A 17,257-nucleotide genomic window follows, 5' to 3' on the forward strand; every position below is an offset into this window, starting at 1 on the left:
AAATCATGGTTGTTGTTTTTTTTTTGTGTTTAACACTTTAGTTTCTGATGAAGCACCTGCAAACATGTCAGCATGCGCATATTTAACTACAATGTTAAAATGATACCTGATAGACTTCAAAACATTATATTTAATGTTAACATAAACACACATGCAGACACAGTGAAAGTCTTTATAGCTTAATCCAATTTATTATGAAAGTAACCAGATTAAATAGAATAGTACAAATCTTCAATTGAGAAATTGTTGTTTAGCCTAATTGGACCATAACTGGTGTGTAACCTATGCAAACGCAACAATACTTAGATCCGATTTAATGTCCTCTGTAGACATTGTTACATACAGACACAAACATTTTATTCTAATACAAACTGCAGCCACGAAAATCAGACTGTATGGAAAATAGTCGCTTTCATCTTACTCCCTTAACAAACTCAATTAAATTGTAAGGTCACCAAACCAAAGGGAATTAAGATAAACCATATACTTGACTTTGGGTAAAACAGTTTATTTAATGAGTACAATTTTTTTTTTGCGTTTAGGTATTTTACAGGACATTTCTTTTATTTTTTATTGATTTAGTTATTTATTTAGTTTATTTTACACATTCTTTGTTAGGTTTTTTTTTTCACTTTAAAGACATTTCTTCTTTTTTACGTGTTTGTGGTTGTTCTTTGTCTCTTTGTGAAAATCTGTGCTCATATTGTGTGTTTCTTTTCTTGGCTTTCCAACAACAAACGCTCTAGGCAGGTGCCTTTGTGCCATTTTAGGTCCCATGGCTCTTTGCCTACTAGGTTTTAACGGTCTACATACAGTAGAGGTCTTTCATTTTTGAAACATTGCTAAAACAGCATCACATTGATTTGTATGTCACTGAGGGGTATAGCAAATTATACTGTACAGTTTGAATAAGCTTATCAAGGGCTGGTTCATTTACATGTTGCATGTCTCATACAGAGACTTATTTCCCCAGTATACGTCTACTTCTTTCTATCGATTTTACTCATCATGGCCTTAACATCGACAGGAGCAGCGGCAGCAGCAGCCTTCGCTTTTTCTTCCTCCTCCTGCTGCCAGAGGATGATGGGATGGATGCCGGGACTTCGGTTCAGAGCATTTTGTTCCAGTTGAGAAGGGCTTGAGTGGAAACAGAAAAGAGATTATCTCAGAATCATTTTTTAAACCTCTTTGCCTTCAGAATGAAGTATTCTTAGAGTTGTTTAGTCCATTTAGAAATTCGAAGAAGGGATCAGTTTTGGCACCAACCTGAAATTATGAGGCTCGGGATTAAGTGCTTTCTTCTGAATTTCTTTGTACACTGGTGACTTGAGGTAACGAAAGAAAGTATCCTATAACAAAGAAAGCGCAAGCAGGTTACCAGCTATTCTGCATTGAACTTCCCTTTTGTTGATGTAGCATCTGGTTAGACTTTTTAAAGTAGGCAAATGAGCAGTTCAAAACAATTATTGCCAATTTAGTTTTTTTTTTTTTTTTTAGTTGTTTTTTTAAACCTAGTAAAGTAGCATTCCACCATATATATATATATATATATATATAAACAAACCAGCATGTGTTTTCGAAACCTTTTTTCCCCCAAAAAAACTTTTTGTGTAAAATAAATAAATAAATCTTGTCTAAGTCGGCTGTTGGTTATACACAGAATTTTACCCAATCAACTTTCTGAAATTCCTAGGGTGGTTCAGATGCAAGAGATGCGAAGAAGTGGGTTGGGAACCCACGTGTCGCCAGCCCAAGTCCTGATGTGGACCAAAATACAGAAGTTGTAGAGTTGCCAGGGTGCTACCCAAGCAATGCTGGGTGCCATGGAGCAAGGCACAGAACCCCCAAATGCGCTTTTGCTCTCTCTGTGTAGTAGCTCCACTCTGATATCTTTCCACCAATGCATGTCCACAAGTTTTGTTTGTGCATGTGTGTGAGAAGCATATCTCTCAATAAGAGAGTGTAACTCATAATTGTCCTCAGGGATTAAATTAAAAAAAAAAAATCAGAAATCACTTTTGGTGTCAATTAACCCTAGTTAATCTCAGACTCTTTTTGCTTCAGCACTATAAATTGACAGACCAACCTTCTTCATAAGTAGAAACACGTGTGTCTGTGCTGCTTCCAGCACGTAGCGGTGCGGGTGGTCCAGGCCTTTTACTGTCAGACCCATTGTCCTGCCATCAATGTTGATCCAACGGGGGGCACCAGGGGCCAGAAAAGTCCTGATCACACATCAATATCATTATTTATTGCTTACATTTGAAGATATGATAAGTTGTAGTCTTCAGAGCAGAATGACGGCCATAATTCACATGTATAATACCCCAACAAACTTATTCCTCAATCAGCATTATATAATGAGAAATATATATTTTTTCAAACCAAGGATAAAATAACGCAAGAAATAACTTTTCTTCACTTCAAAAGAAATAGTTGTACATGTAAGGAGTATTTACAGTAGTTTCTAAAAAAAGATTCCACACACATCAACCGTAACATTGATCTCATTTATGTTTCTTACTTAAAGATGGTCTCAGCTTTTGTTGACATGGAAGATGCAGTGCCCCCCTTCATTTCTTCAGCTGCCTCCCAAAAAGCCAAGTTCTCCCCTAGGTCACACAAATGCACACACACACTTGTTTACACACACACACACACACACACACATATAATTCATTTCCCAGAGTAGGCATCAGAAGACTGAGGTGTTATGTTAGTTTGAGGTAGAGTGTCTTCTTCCTTTGCTTTTTAAAACCATTTTGTGTATTGAACGCTCCAAAGACAACTTTCAAGGAACACATAGATAACAGTATTTCATGCTGATGTGCATGTTATCAGATTGTTTTTATAATTCTTTTTTTTTTCTTAAAGAAACTGAGAAATAACTCTGAAACCTGAAATAGGAAGAGCAAGATTATTTAATAAAGACTGCAATGTCACCTTAGCATTTCTTAACTCAGCCCCATGTTGTTCAGTGCGCTCACATTTGGCCATTACATTTTGGCCTAGCAACTTTTATATCATTTAGCATTTATTAACCCTGTTGTCCAACAGTGTAAACATATTTTGTGCCATCTATAGTGTTAGAAAAAGCACAACATGTAAATATATGAAAATAAAAGATGCCAGCCATCTCTGCCAAATTCAAGTGCATGCAAGTTCTGGCAATTCAGAATTAAGCATCACGAAAGAACCAATGGCACTCAGCAACATACCACTGAACTCCTTCTTGAGGAAGACCTTGAAGTCATCTCGGCCTCTCAGGTCGCTCAGGAGCTCAAAAAAGCTAAAGGACCAGCGCTCTACTCGCATCTTAGTGGGTGCTTCAACTCTGGATAAATAAAAAAAAAAGAGGCAGAATTTGTCACAATGCAAAGTGTCCACAATGAACTGGACTACTTCAATTTATTCTGTTTATTATGTTTACACTGGTCTTAATGCGCTATTTCACTTTATTCTGTTTGATATCAGGTCTCATATCTTATCCATCATAGCACTACGGTTACTTTATTATTATTTTCAGCATCTTTGTTCATCGTAGCTCGAGTATATATTCAATCTTGTAAAATATTGTGCCATGTATATATATATATATATATATATATATATATATATATATATATATAGGCAAAAAGATTGGGGGAAGATATATATATATATATATATATATATATATATATACACACACACACACACACACACACACACACACACACACACACACACACACACACACACACACACACACACACACACACACTGTAAGAGCTGGGGACTGAGCCCCAATCTTTTTGCTTCAGAGATCACCAACTTTACCACTAAGCCACAGCTCCAAATACAGCTGATTACAGAAATCCAAAGTTTTATCTTTGTGCTAATGACAGGTTAGAAATTATAGAAGTAGGGTATGTAGAGTTGTATGAGGGTCGTCACACAGTGGGGTGTTGGTAGCCTATAAAGGTTAGTGTGCATGCCCCATGTACTGAGGCAATAGTCTTCCAAGCAGGCGGCCCAGATTCAAATCCAACCTGTGACTCATTTCCTCTAGTTTGCCATAGAAAGTCATTTAAAAGAAGCCACAACTGTATGCTATTGAAATTACAAATCTGAAATAATTTTGAATGAGGAATAGATACAGAATTAGATAATGCTTCAGGCCTCACCTTCTCATATTGAGGGTCCAGAATGTGTCGTTGTCAGTTAGCCAAGGGTTGCTGGGTAAACAGGGTGCCAGGAAGGGGTCGTGGTTTTTGTAGGTGGTGACGTATTTGAGCAGTCTGTAGAAATAGAATTATAATAATGATAGAATACAATCATTGGAACCCCTGCTAATGTTTCCAAACATATCTTGCCAATGATTTAAATGATCATTAATCCTGATTTTTTTTTTGTTATTTCAAGATCTTTTATTGTACTCTCTATGGTTTTACAGATACTGTCTATTCCAATCTTACCATTTAATCACAGCATGAAGAATTTGGATTTCACGAAAATGCTACGAAACTATTTGGAATCCTGAAGAAGATACCCAAATAGAACTTACGCTCCAAGGGACACACTGGATTTGACCTTTGACCTCATGATGGCTTGTTGATAGAATATGTTCTAAAACAACAAAGGAATTTTGTTGTTATTTTGCAGAAGTCTTGTCGAAGATACAAAATTACAGCTGCAATAATCAGCAATGAAAATATGCTGTCGATGTTCGGGCTGCCATGATCAAATCAGAAATCAGGGTGGGCATTCAATTATAAAAACTTTGGCTTACCATGCGTCTGTACAGGTCAAAGCTGATTTTCTGAGAGACAAGGACAAAGTTGTTTAAAAAAAAAAGTGCTTGCATGCTAGGTAGGAGGATGAAGCACTTAGGAAAATACTGATGCTACTGTATACTTGATGTCACAACCACTACTGAAGAACACGTCAGAGGAAAACAGTCCCTCAAAGATGAGATGAAAGGTAGAGTCCTATTTTCGCAAGTCAATATTAAATATTTGCATTGGCTCCTAAGAAACAATATTTCATAAATCTTTATAATGAGTGGGGGAAAAAACAGACACTGAGGTTATTATTTTAAACTAAATTTGTTTTGTTTGTTTTTTTTGTTTTTTCTGGTTACAGTTTTGATTATGGCCAATTTGGTACAGAATTCATGCTTGAAAAAAGTTCATTTGAGTGATGATTCAGTTTGTGTCTCGTTGATTTGATATCAGTTATAATACAAAATCTTTTCTTCTTGGAGAGACTTACTACAGACTACAAGTAACCCATGTTTATATGAGTGCAGTTTACACATGGCACACAAAATTCTCATATCTTCACCAGTGTGTGGAGATCTGTTTGAGAAGACAAAAAAGACAGAACAAGAAAATCAAGTATTGAGCTCTAAAACACATTCAAATTGAGCCTTTACTAAAAAAAAAAGTCACAGCTCACAGAGTTCAGCATTTTTACAGTATAAAACAGAAAAGTAAGGTACAGTGAAATTTACATATCAAATAAATGCTTTGCCTTGATGGATGGATTTTTTTTTTAGACATTTTGTGCTGCAAGATAGTAGGAGATATTTCATTTAAGTGAATTAGTACTAAATTAAAAGCTACAAGAATAATAAGGAGTTACTTTCAATTCACTTCGACAGGTGAGATTGGTAAAAAAAAAAAAAGTTAAGATAATATATAGCTTGCTTTATTAGTAGTTTGAGGTCTAGTTAAATGTGTGTTATCAAAATGAATTTAAAGAACTAAAAGCAAATGCAAGAAAAGGAGAAGACAAGCACGGGGGATTCTTGAAAGAGACTGAAAGAGTCAGAGAGATTCTTTTCTCTTTGTAGACTTGTTTAAAGAGTTCAGTCCAGCAGAACTATACTAACTTGTATTGCTTGCTTTCCTTCAATAATTATGTGTTTGTCAATGCCTGCTGTTGGTGCGTTTGTGATCGAGTCTGGTTGTGTGTGTGTGTGCTTGAATATACTGACCTGTTACCTCATCTGTGTTGGGATCAATAAGACGCTCGGGGCCAATATCCATAGCACTGTGAGTGCGACGCTGGACAAACATACAGGGAAATGTGTAAAAGTATAGAACAAGGTATTAGGGACTTCCTGATACTTGTGATTATGCATGTGTGTATAGATTTGAATACATGTACAAATGATACAAGTATATGAAAGTATATTACATAAAAGTTCCTGCAGCAGCATTTTGCAGAGTCACACACTTACCGGTGGCCTGTTTACTATCCAGTAAGCCCTCTCCTGGCAGTCAAACACCACACGGTCTGGCTTCTTTCTCTCCTTACCAGCCCTAACACACACGTGTGCAGACAAACAGAAAGAATGGGAAGAATGACAAAATTTAAAAAACACAGCTTATCAAAATGATAGATTTGTTGCTTTGATCAACTAATTACAACTGGCAAGACAGTGTAGATTATCAAATGTACAGATAACCGGTATTAACATACAACATGTTTGCCAAATTAAAGGGAAACCCCAGAGTTTCTTTGAAGGTTTATATTCACTATTTTTCAACCAAATTTGTGTATTGGCATTGATTAAAAACGGCTCCTAATATAACTGGAAGGAGAAACAACATAATGCCAAAAAAAAATTCTAAATAATGATAATATTTCAGATAGGAGCCCAACTGGATTAAGATCTGATAACTGTGAATGGCAAAAGGTTTAAATCTCATCAAACTCTCATCATTTCAATGGCAGTATTTTTTGCCCCCCAGAGATACAACTCTCACCAACAAAGAGGTGTTTTATCATGAGATTAACGTGACCCCTAAAGAGGAAAGTGACCTTTCCCCCTAGTGGAACAGGTTGACCCAACGGGAAAATAGATCTTTGAGATCTATAGAGGTCAGATGAGTCAGGTGTTTCGTTTTTATTTTTTCAGTCACAAGATGTCATACATTGCTCTAATAACAGGACACCCGTTTCACCTACTTGTACTGCTCAGTTGCTTGCATCACAATAAAATCCCACTTGTGGTTCAACAATTCATGGAGGTGGTTGTAATGTGCCTGTAAAACCGAATACAGCATCAAGCAACAAATTGATAGTGATGACACACGCAAAGAGATGTGATTTAAGAGAGGGACAAGTTGTAAATTAATGTACATTCACATCATTGTGTCATGATGTAAATTCATTATGACATAATGTTGTAAAGTGAACTGAGTGACATGTGAAGCTGAAGTACAAACAAACATACTTAACAGTCAGTATATCTTTGCATCATGAACATTTTCTGAAGTTTGTATTCACAGTCACCTTAACTAACAACACAATGGCTAAACTATTTGAAAAAAAAGTCTATTAATATCACAAAACATTGATCATTATTTCTCTACTCATATAAATAACTTGAATATCTTACACTGATCATAGGTAAAATATGTACATGTGAGGTCCAAAGGTCTAAAAAAGAACACTTTATGAGGGAAGTAAGCTACAGCTGACTTGCCAAAGTGGTCTTGCATGGCTTCCATGACAGGACATGGAGTAGGCAACCGAGTTAAAGATTGAAATAAGAGACAAAATGATTTCAAATATGTGCACAAACCTGTTCATAGGGTTCCAGCATGCCTTTCTTGCGAATGTTCCTCTTTGCCAGGTAAATAGCTATATTCAGAACAAACAAAAGTGAAAAATAGCAATGAGTCACAGACTTTACTAGAAGGAAAAGAAACAAAACAAATCTTGACAAACCTTCTTAATTGCAATTCTACATTTTTTTGACATATTGCTACTGCTATGTTCCCTCATGCCCCGTTACACTGAATCAGGTGAGAATACAATCCAGTCATGCTCCTCTTCCAGAAATGTCAAATATGTTGGGATTTGCATACAAAAGAGAGGCCAAACATGCCAGTTGTTCTTAGCCACGTCACTCGAAGTTACGATAAAAAAACATTGTATATAGTCATGTTCTATAAACCCTCCACACCATCATATGAAACATATACCCACCATAGTCACTGTCCTCTGCAACCCATTTCTGTGTAGGCCAGAAGTATGGGGTCTGGAAAAGTGTAGACAGTTTATAAATTGATGCAGTTCATGCAGGTCTATAATAGCTACAACATCAAAATCCCATAACACTTGGTGAAAATACTCAATAAATCATTTGGCACCAACAGGTGTTGGCTGCTGTCTTCTCTGTGTAAAGTTCTTTGTATTTTTAGCTTTATATTTGATGACTTTTCTTTCTTTATTTGGGTGGTGATTCTGGTTTGGCTAAGTTAAAAAAAACACCACATGTACAGATTAAAAGACCACAATGAATGAACACTGTAACAACAACAACAGCATAGATCTACATGTGAAAAAGAGAGACAACCGGAGCATGTCTGGTATACCTCTCAAACCACAGGTGCAATTGGAAAGGAAGACTCTAAAAGAGAGGACTAAAACCTGACACCAAAAAACATGCCCGGACCTATAGATTTATTCCTTTATTCTTAACATAGATCTACATTTGGTCAGTCAGCTACCTTGTCACGGCTGTCAACTGTGGAGCACATTACCATGTGAAATAAAAATTGTTTCAGAGTTATGTTTTTTAGCAAACAATATGAAATGTTGGCTGAAAGCAAACAAGAGCTGTACCAACTAAATACTGTAGTTTTATCTTGATTTTTTTAAATTACACTGGTTTGTATAATTTTGTGATATTGTGGTGTATTCATTTTAATGTAGTCTCATAAACTGTTAAGTTGTTTTATGCTATTTAATGGTTTATATTCTATACTCCATTTGCTTCACAAATCTATCTATCTATCTATCTATCTATCTATCTATCTATCTATCTATCTATCTATCTATCTATCTATCTATCTATCTATCTATCTATCTATCTATCTATCTATCTATCTATCTATCTATCTATCTATCTATCTATCTATCTATCTATCTATCTATCTATCTATCTATCTATCTATCTATCTATCTATCTATCTATCTATCTATCTATCTATCTAATACTACAAATAATGTGTTTTGTCTAAAAGCTGATAAAAAATCATCCTCGTTTACAGTGACTACTTGAACAAACACGTTAAACATTCAGCAGGGAATGGAATAACATGTGGTTCATTGAAATGCATTTGAGTAGAAACATTTTAACCTCAATTAAATACAGGGGATTACAAAAAGAAACCAAAGCTTTTTTTGCAACTGCAATAATTCCAAGTCGTAAATGCAACTGGTTATGAATGTCCAAGCCAATAACATATCCATCAATCATGAGAACATTTTCTTCTTCTGATCCCATCACACAGGTAAACCTGGCAAAGAATGTCTAAGAGAAGGAAAGTATTGTTTCACGGTTTACTCCAAGTTGTTCCCCGCTGGGGATTTTATGATAAAGTCAGTTGTCTCAGGTCTTGAGTCTGGTTTGTTTTTACAATTGTGCAGTTCCAGACAGTGCACTAAGGACATATCACAATCTGACCGTGTATATATTAAAAGCCCAATCTCACAATATCACCAAAACATCATCAAGCTATGGAACTATAATGGTGTGCTGTTGATGTCTCAACACATCCTTGGTAAATGAAATTCTTCTCAAAATGTAGTTTCCCTGTGATGTTACAGTGAAGTGCATCATAGATCCAAATCATGGAGGAAGAAGAAAGTTTCACCTGGAAGCGGTAGAGGCTTTCATCATTGCACATGACCAGCTTCTTATGATTTTGCAGGGGGTAGATGTAGCCATAGGCCACCAACATGGTGCAGAAGACGAGAGCCTCTGAATCAAAGACAGGAAGACAAGAAAGGATGAGGACATTAACAAGATGGAGCTATAGCTTTTCAAAATTACATGCATAAAAAAACGACACATGATCGAGTTCAATTTCAATGATTTGAACTGATGTATAGTACCTTCTGCTGTGCTCTTCATCTTGTTGGCAATCCATGCAATAACATCCTTACCTGTGTAAAAAACATATTAGAGCTGAAATAATGCAAAGACTTCACACAAAATGCTCCCAAACAGACAGTAAGCTCGTCATAAGTTTTACTGTGGTTAAAAGTACGTAGGTCTAGACACTTAGGAGCGATTATCTTATAAGCAAGGCCTTACATCTCTGTTTATGTTTGAGTTTTACAAAACTTCTGGCACTAAAAATCTAAATTATATCTTCAAAAATCAATATTAATTTAATGTTGAAAGTATTAGAACTTATGGAGTCTGGACTCATTTTAATCTGTGCATTGTTCTCGAAAATTGCAGCTTATGATTTTACACATTTAATTTTTAAATAACTCTGCAGTGTTCATCAGTCAGGTTTTTATCGAGTCCCTTATTAGTCTCTTCCTGTCTAAAATGTGACCCCATGTAAGTACTGGAAGAAACACTGAATAAAGATGTTATTCATAATAAATCAGAGTCTCTCTCATGCTGGACACAGCATGTCCCTGTAAGTTTCCTAACCTACTACTAGAGGTTGAATTATCAGTTGAGGTCCCCTTCACTCCACAACAGAAGACCTGGAAAGGACCTGGACACAAGGGACACTAAATAAAACAGTGCTAGGTTCACAATCAGCCATTGAAGCTCTACGGGCTATAAGGGCTGGAAACATCTTCTCCTAAATTTAGCTTGACTTGTTTCTCATATAAGTTAAGGTTCCGGCACCATTTTAACCGAGTTAGATAATATCTTTAACATATCTTTGACCTGTTTTGACAGAAAAGTAATCACCTGTTTTTTTTTTATTCTGTCTTACGTTTCTGTCTACGTTTCTGTCTTAACACCTAGCAATTAAGGAAAACGCTTGTAAACATGCATGTTGCAGGTAAAACATGAGACCAGGTAGGCTGATACTGATCACTTAACTTTTCAAAACAACAAGTAGTTATATCTTTCATTTGAATACTTGTCTGATTTGTCTTTCAAAATTCAGCATTAAGAATTGAGAAGAGTGAAAGTTCAACAATGTTTTTACAAACCATCATGACGTTCAGTGGGAAAAGAAGAGGATAAGGGAGAGACTTAGTAACCTGCCATCATCAACCAGTAGACATGACAACAGCAGTGAGTAACTGCTGGTAACAATAATTCCACATGAATCACACAGCTTTGCCTGTGCTTCACCTTATCATTTTGTATACTGCAGAAGGTGCTTAGACTGACAGCATTTCTGTTCACATGGGAGGTTTGGCCTAGTGTGTGCTGACCTTTCCCTCACTGGACTAAGACTGGATTAAAAAACCTCTTTGGTTCCTAAAGTACCGCCCAAATCTTATCCAATTGTGGGCTGCTTTATTTATCCTGCGTTAGCGGCTTAGACAGTGAGGCACTTTGTACCACTGTTTGTTAACCGACAGTATAACCGATGGTATAAAGGTTAATGTTACCTTTGTAACATATGTGTTTGTGTGTTTCAGTCTTACCAGAGATGACATGTGGGATGGTAGAGACATTAAGTTTCTGCTCTGAGCCTTTGACACCACTTTTTTGGTCCTGCATCTCCACCACAATGGCCTCCAGCTGAAAGACGAAGAACAATTTATTTATTTGAACCTATGTATAATATGAATATTTAGACACACTAGAAACAGTTGCATCAGATTCCTGGGATAGAAAGTATTCATCTCAAATTCTCATCAGCTTCTTTGGTGAACAAATAACAAAGAAAGTTTTCCAATAGAATTTCAATAAGAACATGACTTAGGCCATTTTAGAGTGTAAACCAATCATTATTCATTATTATACTGTGAAGTATTTTTTATTATTACTTTAATACATCGCTTTGTGTTGCAAGTTGCCATCATGCCATGGCTACATTTTTACATATTTACATTAAAAAAACAAAGTCTATCTTGCCTGTGGGTGAACATGTTTTCAATGGGTTACGTATGAAACTTCCAAATGTTCAATGTAAAAGTAATAGAAACATTAAATAAAATACAATTGCATCTGAGAGATATTTTGTCCATGCTGAAATTAAATTCTGTTTTTTCAGATGTCTGTTTTTGATTATAGAATATCTTTTGCATTCAGCCTTCTTAATTTGATGGGATCAACGACTGGATATTTACAACAGGATGTAAAGATGCTCTACATCAAAACATAGCACAACGCTGTGCCAGAAGTACCTTCCTACCTACAATTCCCTTTAGTCTCTGACGTAATCTCAGTTCTGGACAGTGCTTTTTAATAAGACAGAGAGAGGTCTTTAACAGTTATTTTAAAGTCATCTCTCTCGATCCGTCTGACAAAGCAAAACATTTTTAGTGTCACAATATTTAATCTTAGGACTATGGAGCAAATGTATTGACCATAAAATTGATTGACAATATGAATATTAACAGACTAATATATATATATATATGTATATATATATATATGTATGTATGTATATGTATGTGTATATATATATATATGTGTGTATATATATATATATGTATGTATGTATATGTATGTGTATATATATATATGTATGTATGTATATGTATATGTATATATATAATACATAAATATAATGTAAAAAATGTATACTTGAACACTTGTAAACATCTGATTAAAGTTAACTTTACAATTGGATTATTGCACATCAATATATGAAATACTGTGCAACATTACATTGTCAGAGCACAGTTCAGAAGAACTTTATGGCAACACATTTTTGACAGCAAAACTAGCCTCTTATTTATTTTTCTTTTAAACTTTATGTTTTCCAAATGTGAGGCTAAGGTGACAAATAGCAAAGTCAAACCACTTGTAAAAAGACATGCTATGAAACAAAAACAAAACAATCAAACAAACAAACCGGAAAACCAAAATTCATGTCATGTTCATGTCAACCATCCCACTTCGAAAATAATAACAATGGTACTGTATATAAAAAGCAACAATAAAATTAAAACAAACAAAAAAACCCTGCTGCCCAAAGTTTGACTCCAGGGACAAACAGCATGAGATTTAGTTAAAGTAGATGCACTATATGAAGCAAGAGTTCATGTTCGATAAGCAGTCCAAGATTTCTTTGTCATAAAAAATACTTCATCCAAACATAAATAATTGAGAAAGCAGATTTAGAAATACAAGAAAATCTACCAATAAGAAGTAACTGAAATCTCATCTGTTAAGAAAACATAGCAAAGACAATGACACAAACATATATGAATATATACATAAAAAGTGTGCTACTGTAGCTGAATGTGGTTGATGACTGCTCTCTATGATTAAACAACCTATTTACTGTGCGTACGTGAAACAAGATTATACTTTGGTCTGTTTTTATGAAGCTGGTGCATCTTCTAAATGGCTTTTCACCTCTTGTCTTTACCTAGCTCTCCCATTTGATCCACGACAAGAGGCTTATTTCATGATTTTTATACGTTAACTTCTCCATCACTTTTACTTTTTCAATAAGATCCTTCCAATTCTATACACTCAGACTAACTTTCCGAAGCCAATTTTTAGCTATAAGTTTCTACACAGTTATTCTTACGATTCTAGCAAGATACCTACCTTTAGTACAAACTATCTCCATTGGCGTTTTTCCTAATGGAGTCATTAGGAAATATACTCATACTTAATTTTGCCATCTTTTTTCAGAATGAGAATACTTTCTGTACATACAGTATTCTCCCAGTATTTTCCGATAAAGTACAAGTACAAGACCAGAAGATATGACTCTATTCAGCATGGTGTTTTCCACATTACTGTTGGAATTTAGCTTGTTGGACTGGAGTTATAAAGTATCTCATCTGGAATTTCCATGTGTATTAACGCCAAAACTGAGATGCCTTTGTTGTATGTGGTGATAGGTTTATATGTTCCCAATCTGTCTTTTAAAACATTTACATCAAGTTCCTCTTGCCATCTCACTTTTCTCTCAATTCTTGTGGTTTCCTATAACTTTCCTAAATGTTATACAGTACTGAGATTGGATGCTTGACGTTCTTACACCTATAGTTTCATTACAAAAATGATAGCGGATGAAAATCTGTAATTGTTTTCTTTTGTATGCCCCCTTTCTCCATAAACTGCAGCTTCTGACTTATAAATGCCCGAAGAAATGAGAATGTGGTAAACTCAATTATTTTATTAAGATTTAATTGAATAACTCATTTGTCTCATTTTGTTATCTGAAAACTGCCCAAATATGAGCATAATGATAAATGTAAGTGTACTGCCAGGTGACAACTTCAATGCTTTCTCCTCCCACTTGTATTACCCCTGATTCTCTCTCTATCTCTATTATTTGTTTATCCACTAACTTGCAATGCACTGGCCACAAGTCACAGCAACGAGAGAATAGACTTTGATATGACGCCCTTCTAAAGATGGAAGGGCATGAACTTAGCCTAATTTAGCATTTGTAGTAACTTCTCAATAATTCTGTAATGATGGTTTGTCTTCATCACAAGTATGTGTTTTTTTTTTATTACTGAGTCTTACTTATCTGGTCCTACTTTTATGTGAAACAGATAAACAGACAATGACATGATGGAGACAGAGGTAGACAATAAATCTTGACATGTCTCTTGCATCAAAAAGGTTCTGCCTCGCTCCGAAAATCTGTGTTAATTATCTTGAGAATGAATAATGTTGCCATTTCAACCTTGTTACATTATACAAAACACAACATTTAAAGAGAAATAGTCACAATACAATACGTTTTTCCATTATCATATAACGTAAGAACAATCTATGGGTAGAAACAGCTGAGGGCAGGGTTATGCTGACCCTTGTCCTGCACTAACACCTGGCAGCAGAGTACAAAAGCTAATTGGCTTTAAAGTAGAAGTAGAGATTATCTTTAAGAAGCCCCTGCTCTCCTGAAAGCAAACAAATCATGTGCAAATCTTTACATACAAGTACTGAATGAGATCTGTAGTTTTACCTTGATAAGGAAACAAATATAAATGTATTTCTAAAATCATAGCGCAAGGTATAATTTACAGCTGAGCATCTTTTAAGGAAGGCAATAAAAGCAAATGTCTGTAATCAAAATACATTAAGTTAAGCTTTAAAAACATTTCTTAGCAATGAATATGTCTGTTATCATTTAGACATTTCTGATCCAAATACGGCAAAACAAAAACACTGATGATAATATCCACTCACCTTTTTGAAGCAGTGTATACGGGGCCGAAAATGTTGCCCCCGATCTTGACGGGTGGTTCTAATTGTCATATTTGCAGGCGAGTAAAGACCAAATCAAGGATGAAAAATAATCTTTTGTATAAAAAAAAAAGAAATGTTATAGTTTCAGTCGTTTCTGACAGAAGAGTGTTTGCCTGCAGTGGACTTGAGCTCCTCTGTGAGGATTGTAAGACAGGATGGGAAGGATAGATTTATCCACCAATCAGCTGTTAGAATCCTCTGCTCTCACCTCCACTTAGTTTGTAGCCTTTCTGTCTGACTCATACATTGATTGTGGTCAAGAAAGATCAAGCCATCTTGGACACTTTGTTTAGGGTTGCTATTGTTTCACAATCATACATCACTTCATGGATACTTATATGTGTTTAAATAAAATTAATTAAATAAAAGTTGTTGTACGGAAGTCATAAGCGGTCGTGCATTAAAACATAAACAATGGCTATTTTCTGAAGATCTTTATTTATTTATCCCGTAATCTCCAGTTAACAATGCTGTTTTTTGTGTGATGACAAGTTTATTGTTGCCACAGGAAAACCGATGTTGTTACAACAAGATAAAGTATATAGAGATGTTGAGAAAAAATCCGAAATATACTATATCACAGGGAAAACAGGAACATAAAATATGTACATTCACTTAGGCTTTCCATAGTTTTCAATAGTAAAGCTCAAACAAAAAAGACAATTGGGTTCAAATAAAACAATGATTATCCCTTTCTAATTTTCTTTTTACATATATATATACAGTTTTTTCTTATTGTGCAATGTACTGGTTTTGCTTCTTCTGAAAATAATTAAATTCAGAACAAATAATTTTTTTTTTTAAATAAACGGGTCAGTGGATTTAATCAGAATCCCATGAATTAACTGCAGATTATCAGTCAAATGTCAGATTTGAGTTATAAATCAGAGCTCATACTTTTTAAGATGTGACCTGAATCCTTATTTGAAAGATGAATTCCACACATTTGTCTGTACAATATGTATGAAACCACTGATGTAGTGGGCGGTAAAGTAGGACTGACAGCTCATGGCCCCAGTGGAGGAAGGGAACCTAATCAGGCCCTTTATAATTAATTGTGAATGTTTTTACTCTTTCTTGACTGTTAAAAATGTAAAAGAAACAATAGCAACACATAGGTGACAAGTTTACATTTGTCATAGGTGTCAAATGTAAACTTTAATTTAGTTTTAGTTTTAGTTTTAGGATGTGTCTAAATTTTAGTTATTCAAAGTAGTCAGGAGAATTTTAACCTTCAATACAACACTATAAATCCAATGATATTGATACCTTATACAGTGTGACTGTGACAAAAATACAAGTTGCAGACATCTATTATTGGTTAATTTCTTGTTTTTAATCATAAAAAACTCAAGCAAACTCAGGTGTAGGGACACATTTTTGCTGATGTTCTACACACATATCTTATAAGATAGCCCAGATGTTTTTTTTTGGTTTGTTACTTTTGAAACTATAGATCGAAATAAAATGGATGTTGTCCTTTTCAAAATGCAAGGTATCAGAAATTGAAAAGATCCATTTGAAACCTTTAAGAGGTCGTTAGTTGAGGTATGGTTAGCAGGGTTGGTTGAGCATGCTCTGGAGGGGCCCAATGGGATATCTTTTCATCCGGACCAGAAATCCTGAATGCCTCGGTTTAAAACTACAAGCAAAATATTGTAACATTAACAAGGACATATTATATTGCTTTTCCATCTTTTTAAAACAGTTGGTCTAAATCAGTGGTTTTCAACTCGTCAAGCCTTCAGACCCAGCACCAACTCCCAAATTTCTGATAGTTTTCAATCAATTAGATGACTCACCAGATGAGAACCACTGGTCTAAATGAAACATTTGTGCTTTGCTTTGGTCAAAATATAACATGAATCAAGCAGTGAAGGTTTGTGACTCTGTAGAAACCAACTCTCTCAGAACGCTCCATTCTGAGAGAGGGTTTATTTCAAATGTTGCGCAATGATGAGGTTACCCAACAAACATTAAAAAACAGTCAAAGTGGATTTTTCATGTCCTCTTGAAAACTGAAAACAAATAAAAACAACAAGAAAATTCAAGCCTTACACAACATAACCAGAGAAGCCTATCCATTTACCTCAACTCTTC

The 17,257-nt window shown here is 35.1% G+C and overlaps 1 protein-coding gene across 1 annotated transcript; it reads right to left on the reverse strand.

Moving 5' to 3' along the window:
- Positions 1–163: 163 nt before the first annotated feature.
- On the reverse strand, positions 164–15,280 carry rgs9a (regulator of G protein signaling 9a). Its single transcript, XM_079365625.1, has 17 exons — positions 15,098–15,280; positions 11,413–11,509; positions 9,898–9,948; positions 9,657–9,763; positions 7,984–8,035; positions 7,577–7,635; positions 6,958–7,034; positions 6,227–6,308; positions 5,988–6,050; positions 4,772–4,801; positions 4,547–4,608; positions 4,167–4,280; positions 3,219–3,334; positions 2,525–2,612; positions 2,087–2,225; positions 1,267–1,349; positions 164–1,137 (listed from the first exon to the last, which is right to left on the reverse strand). The coding sequence occupies exons 1-17, from the start codon at positions 15,164–15,166 to the stop codon at positions 981–983; spliced, it is 1,446 nt and encodes a 481-aa protein (XP_079221751.1). The 5' UTR covers positions 15,167–15,280; the 3' UTR covers positions 164–980.
- Between the last annotated feature and the right edge of the window lie 1,977 nt (positions 15,281–17,257).

This window comes from Symphodus melops (genome assembly GCF_947650265.1).
Source record: "Symphodus melops genome assembly, chromosome: 17".
Lineage (NCBI taxonomy): Eukaryota > Metazoa > Chordata > Actinopteri > Labriformes > Labridae > Symphodus > Symphodus melops.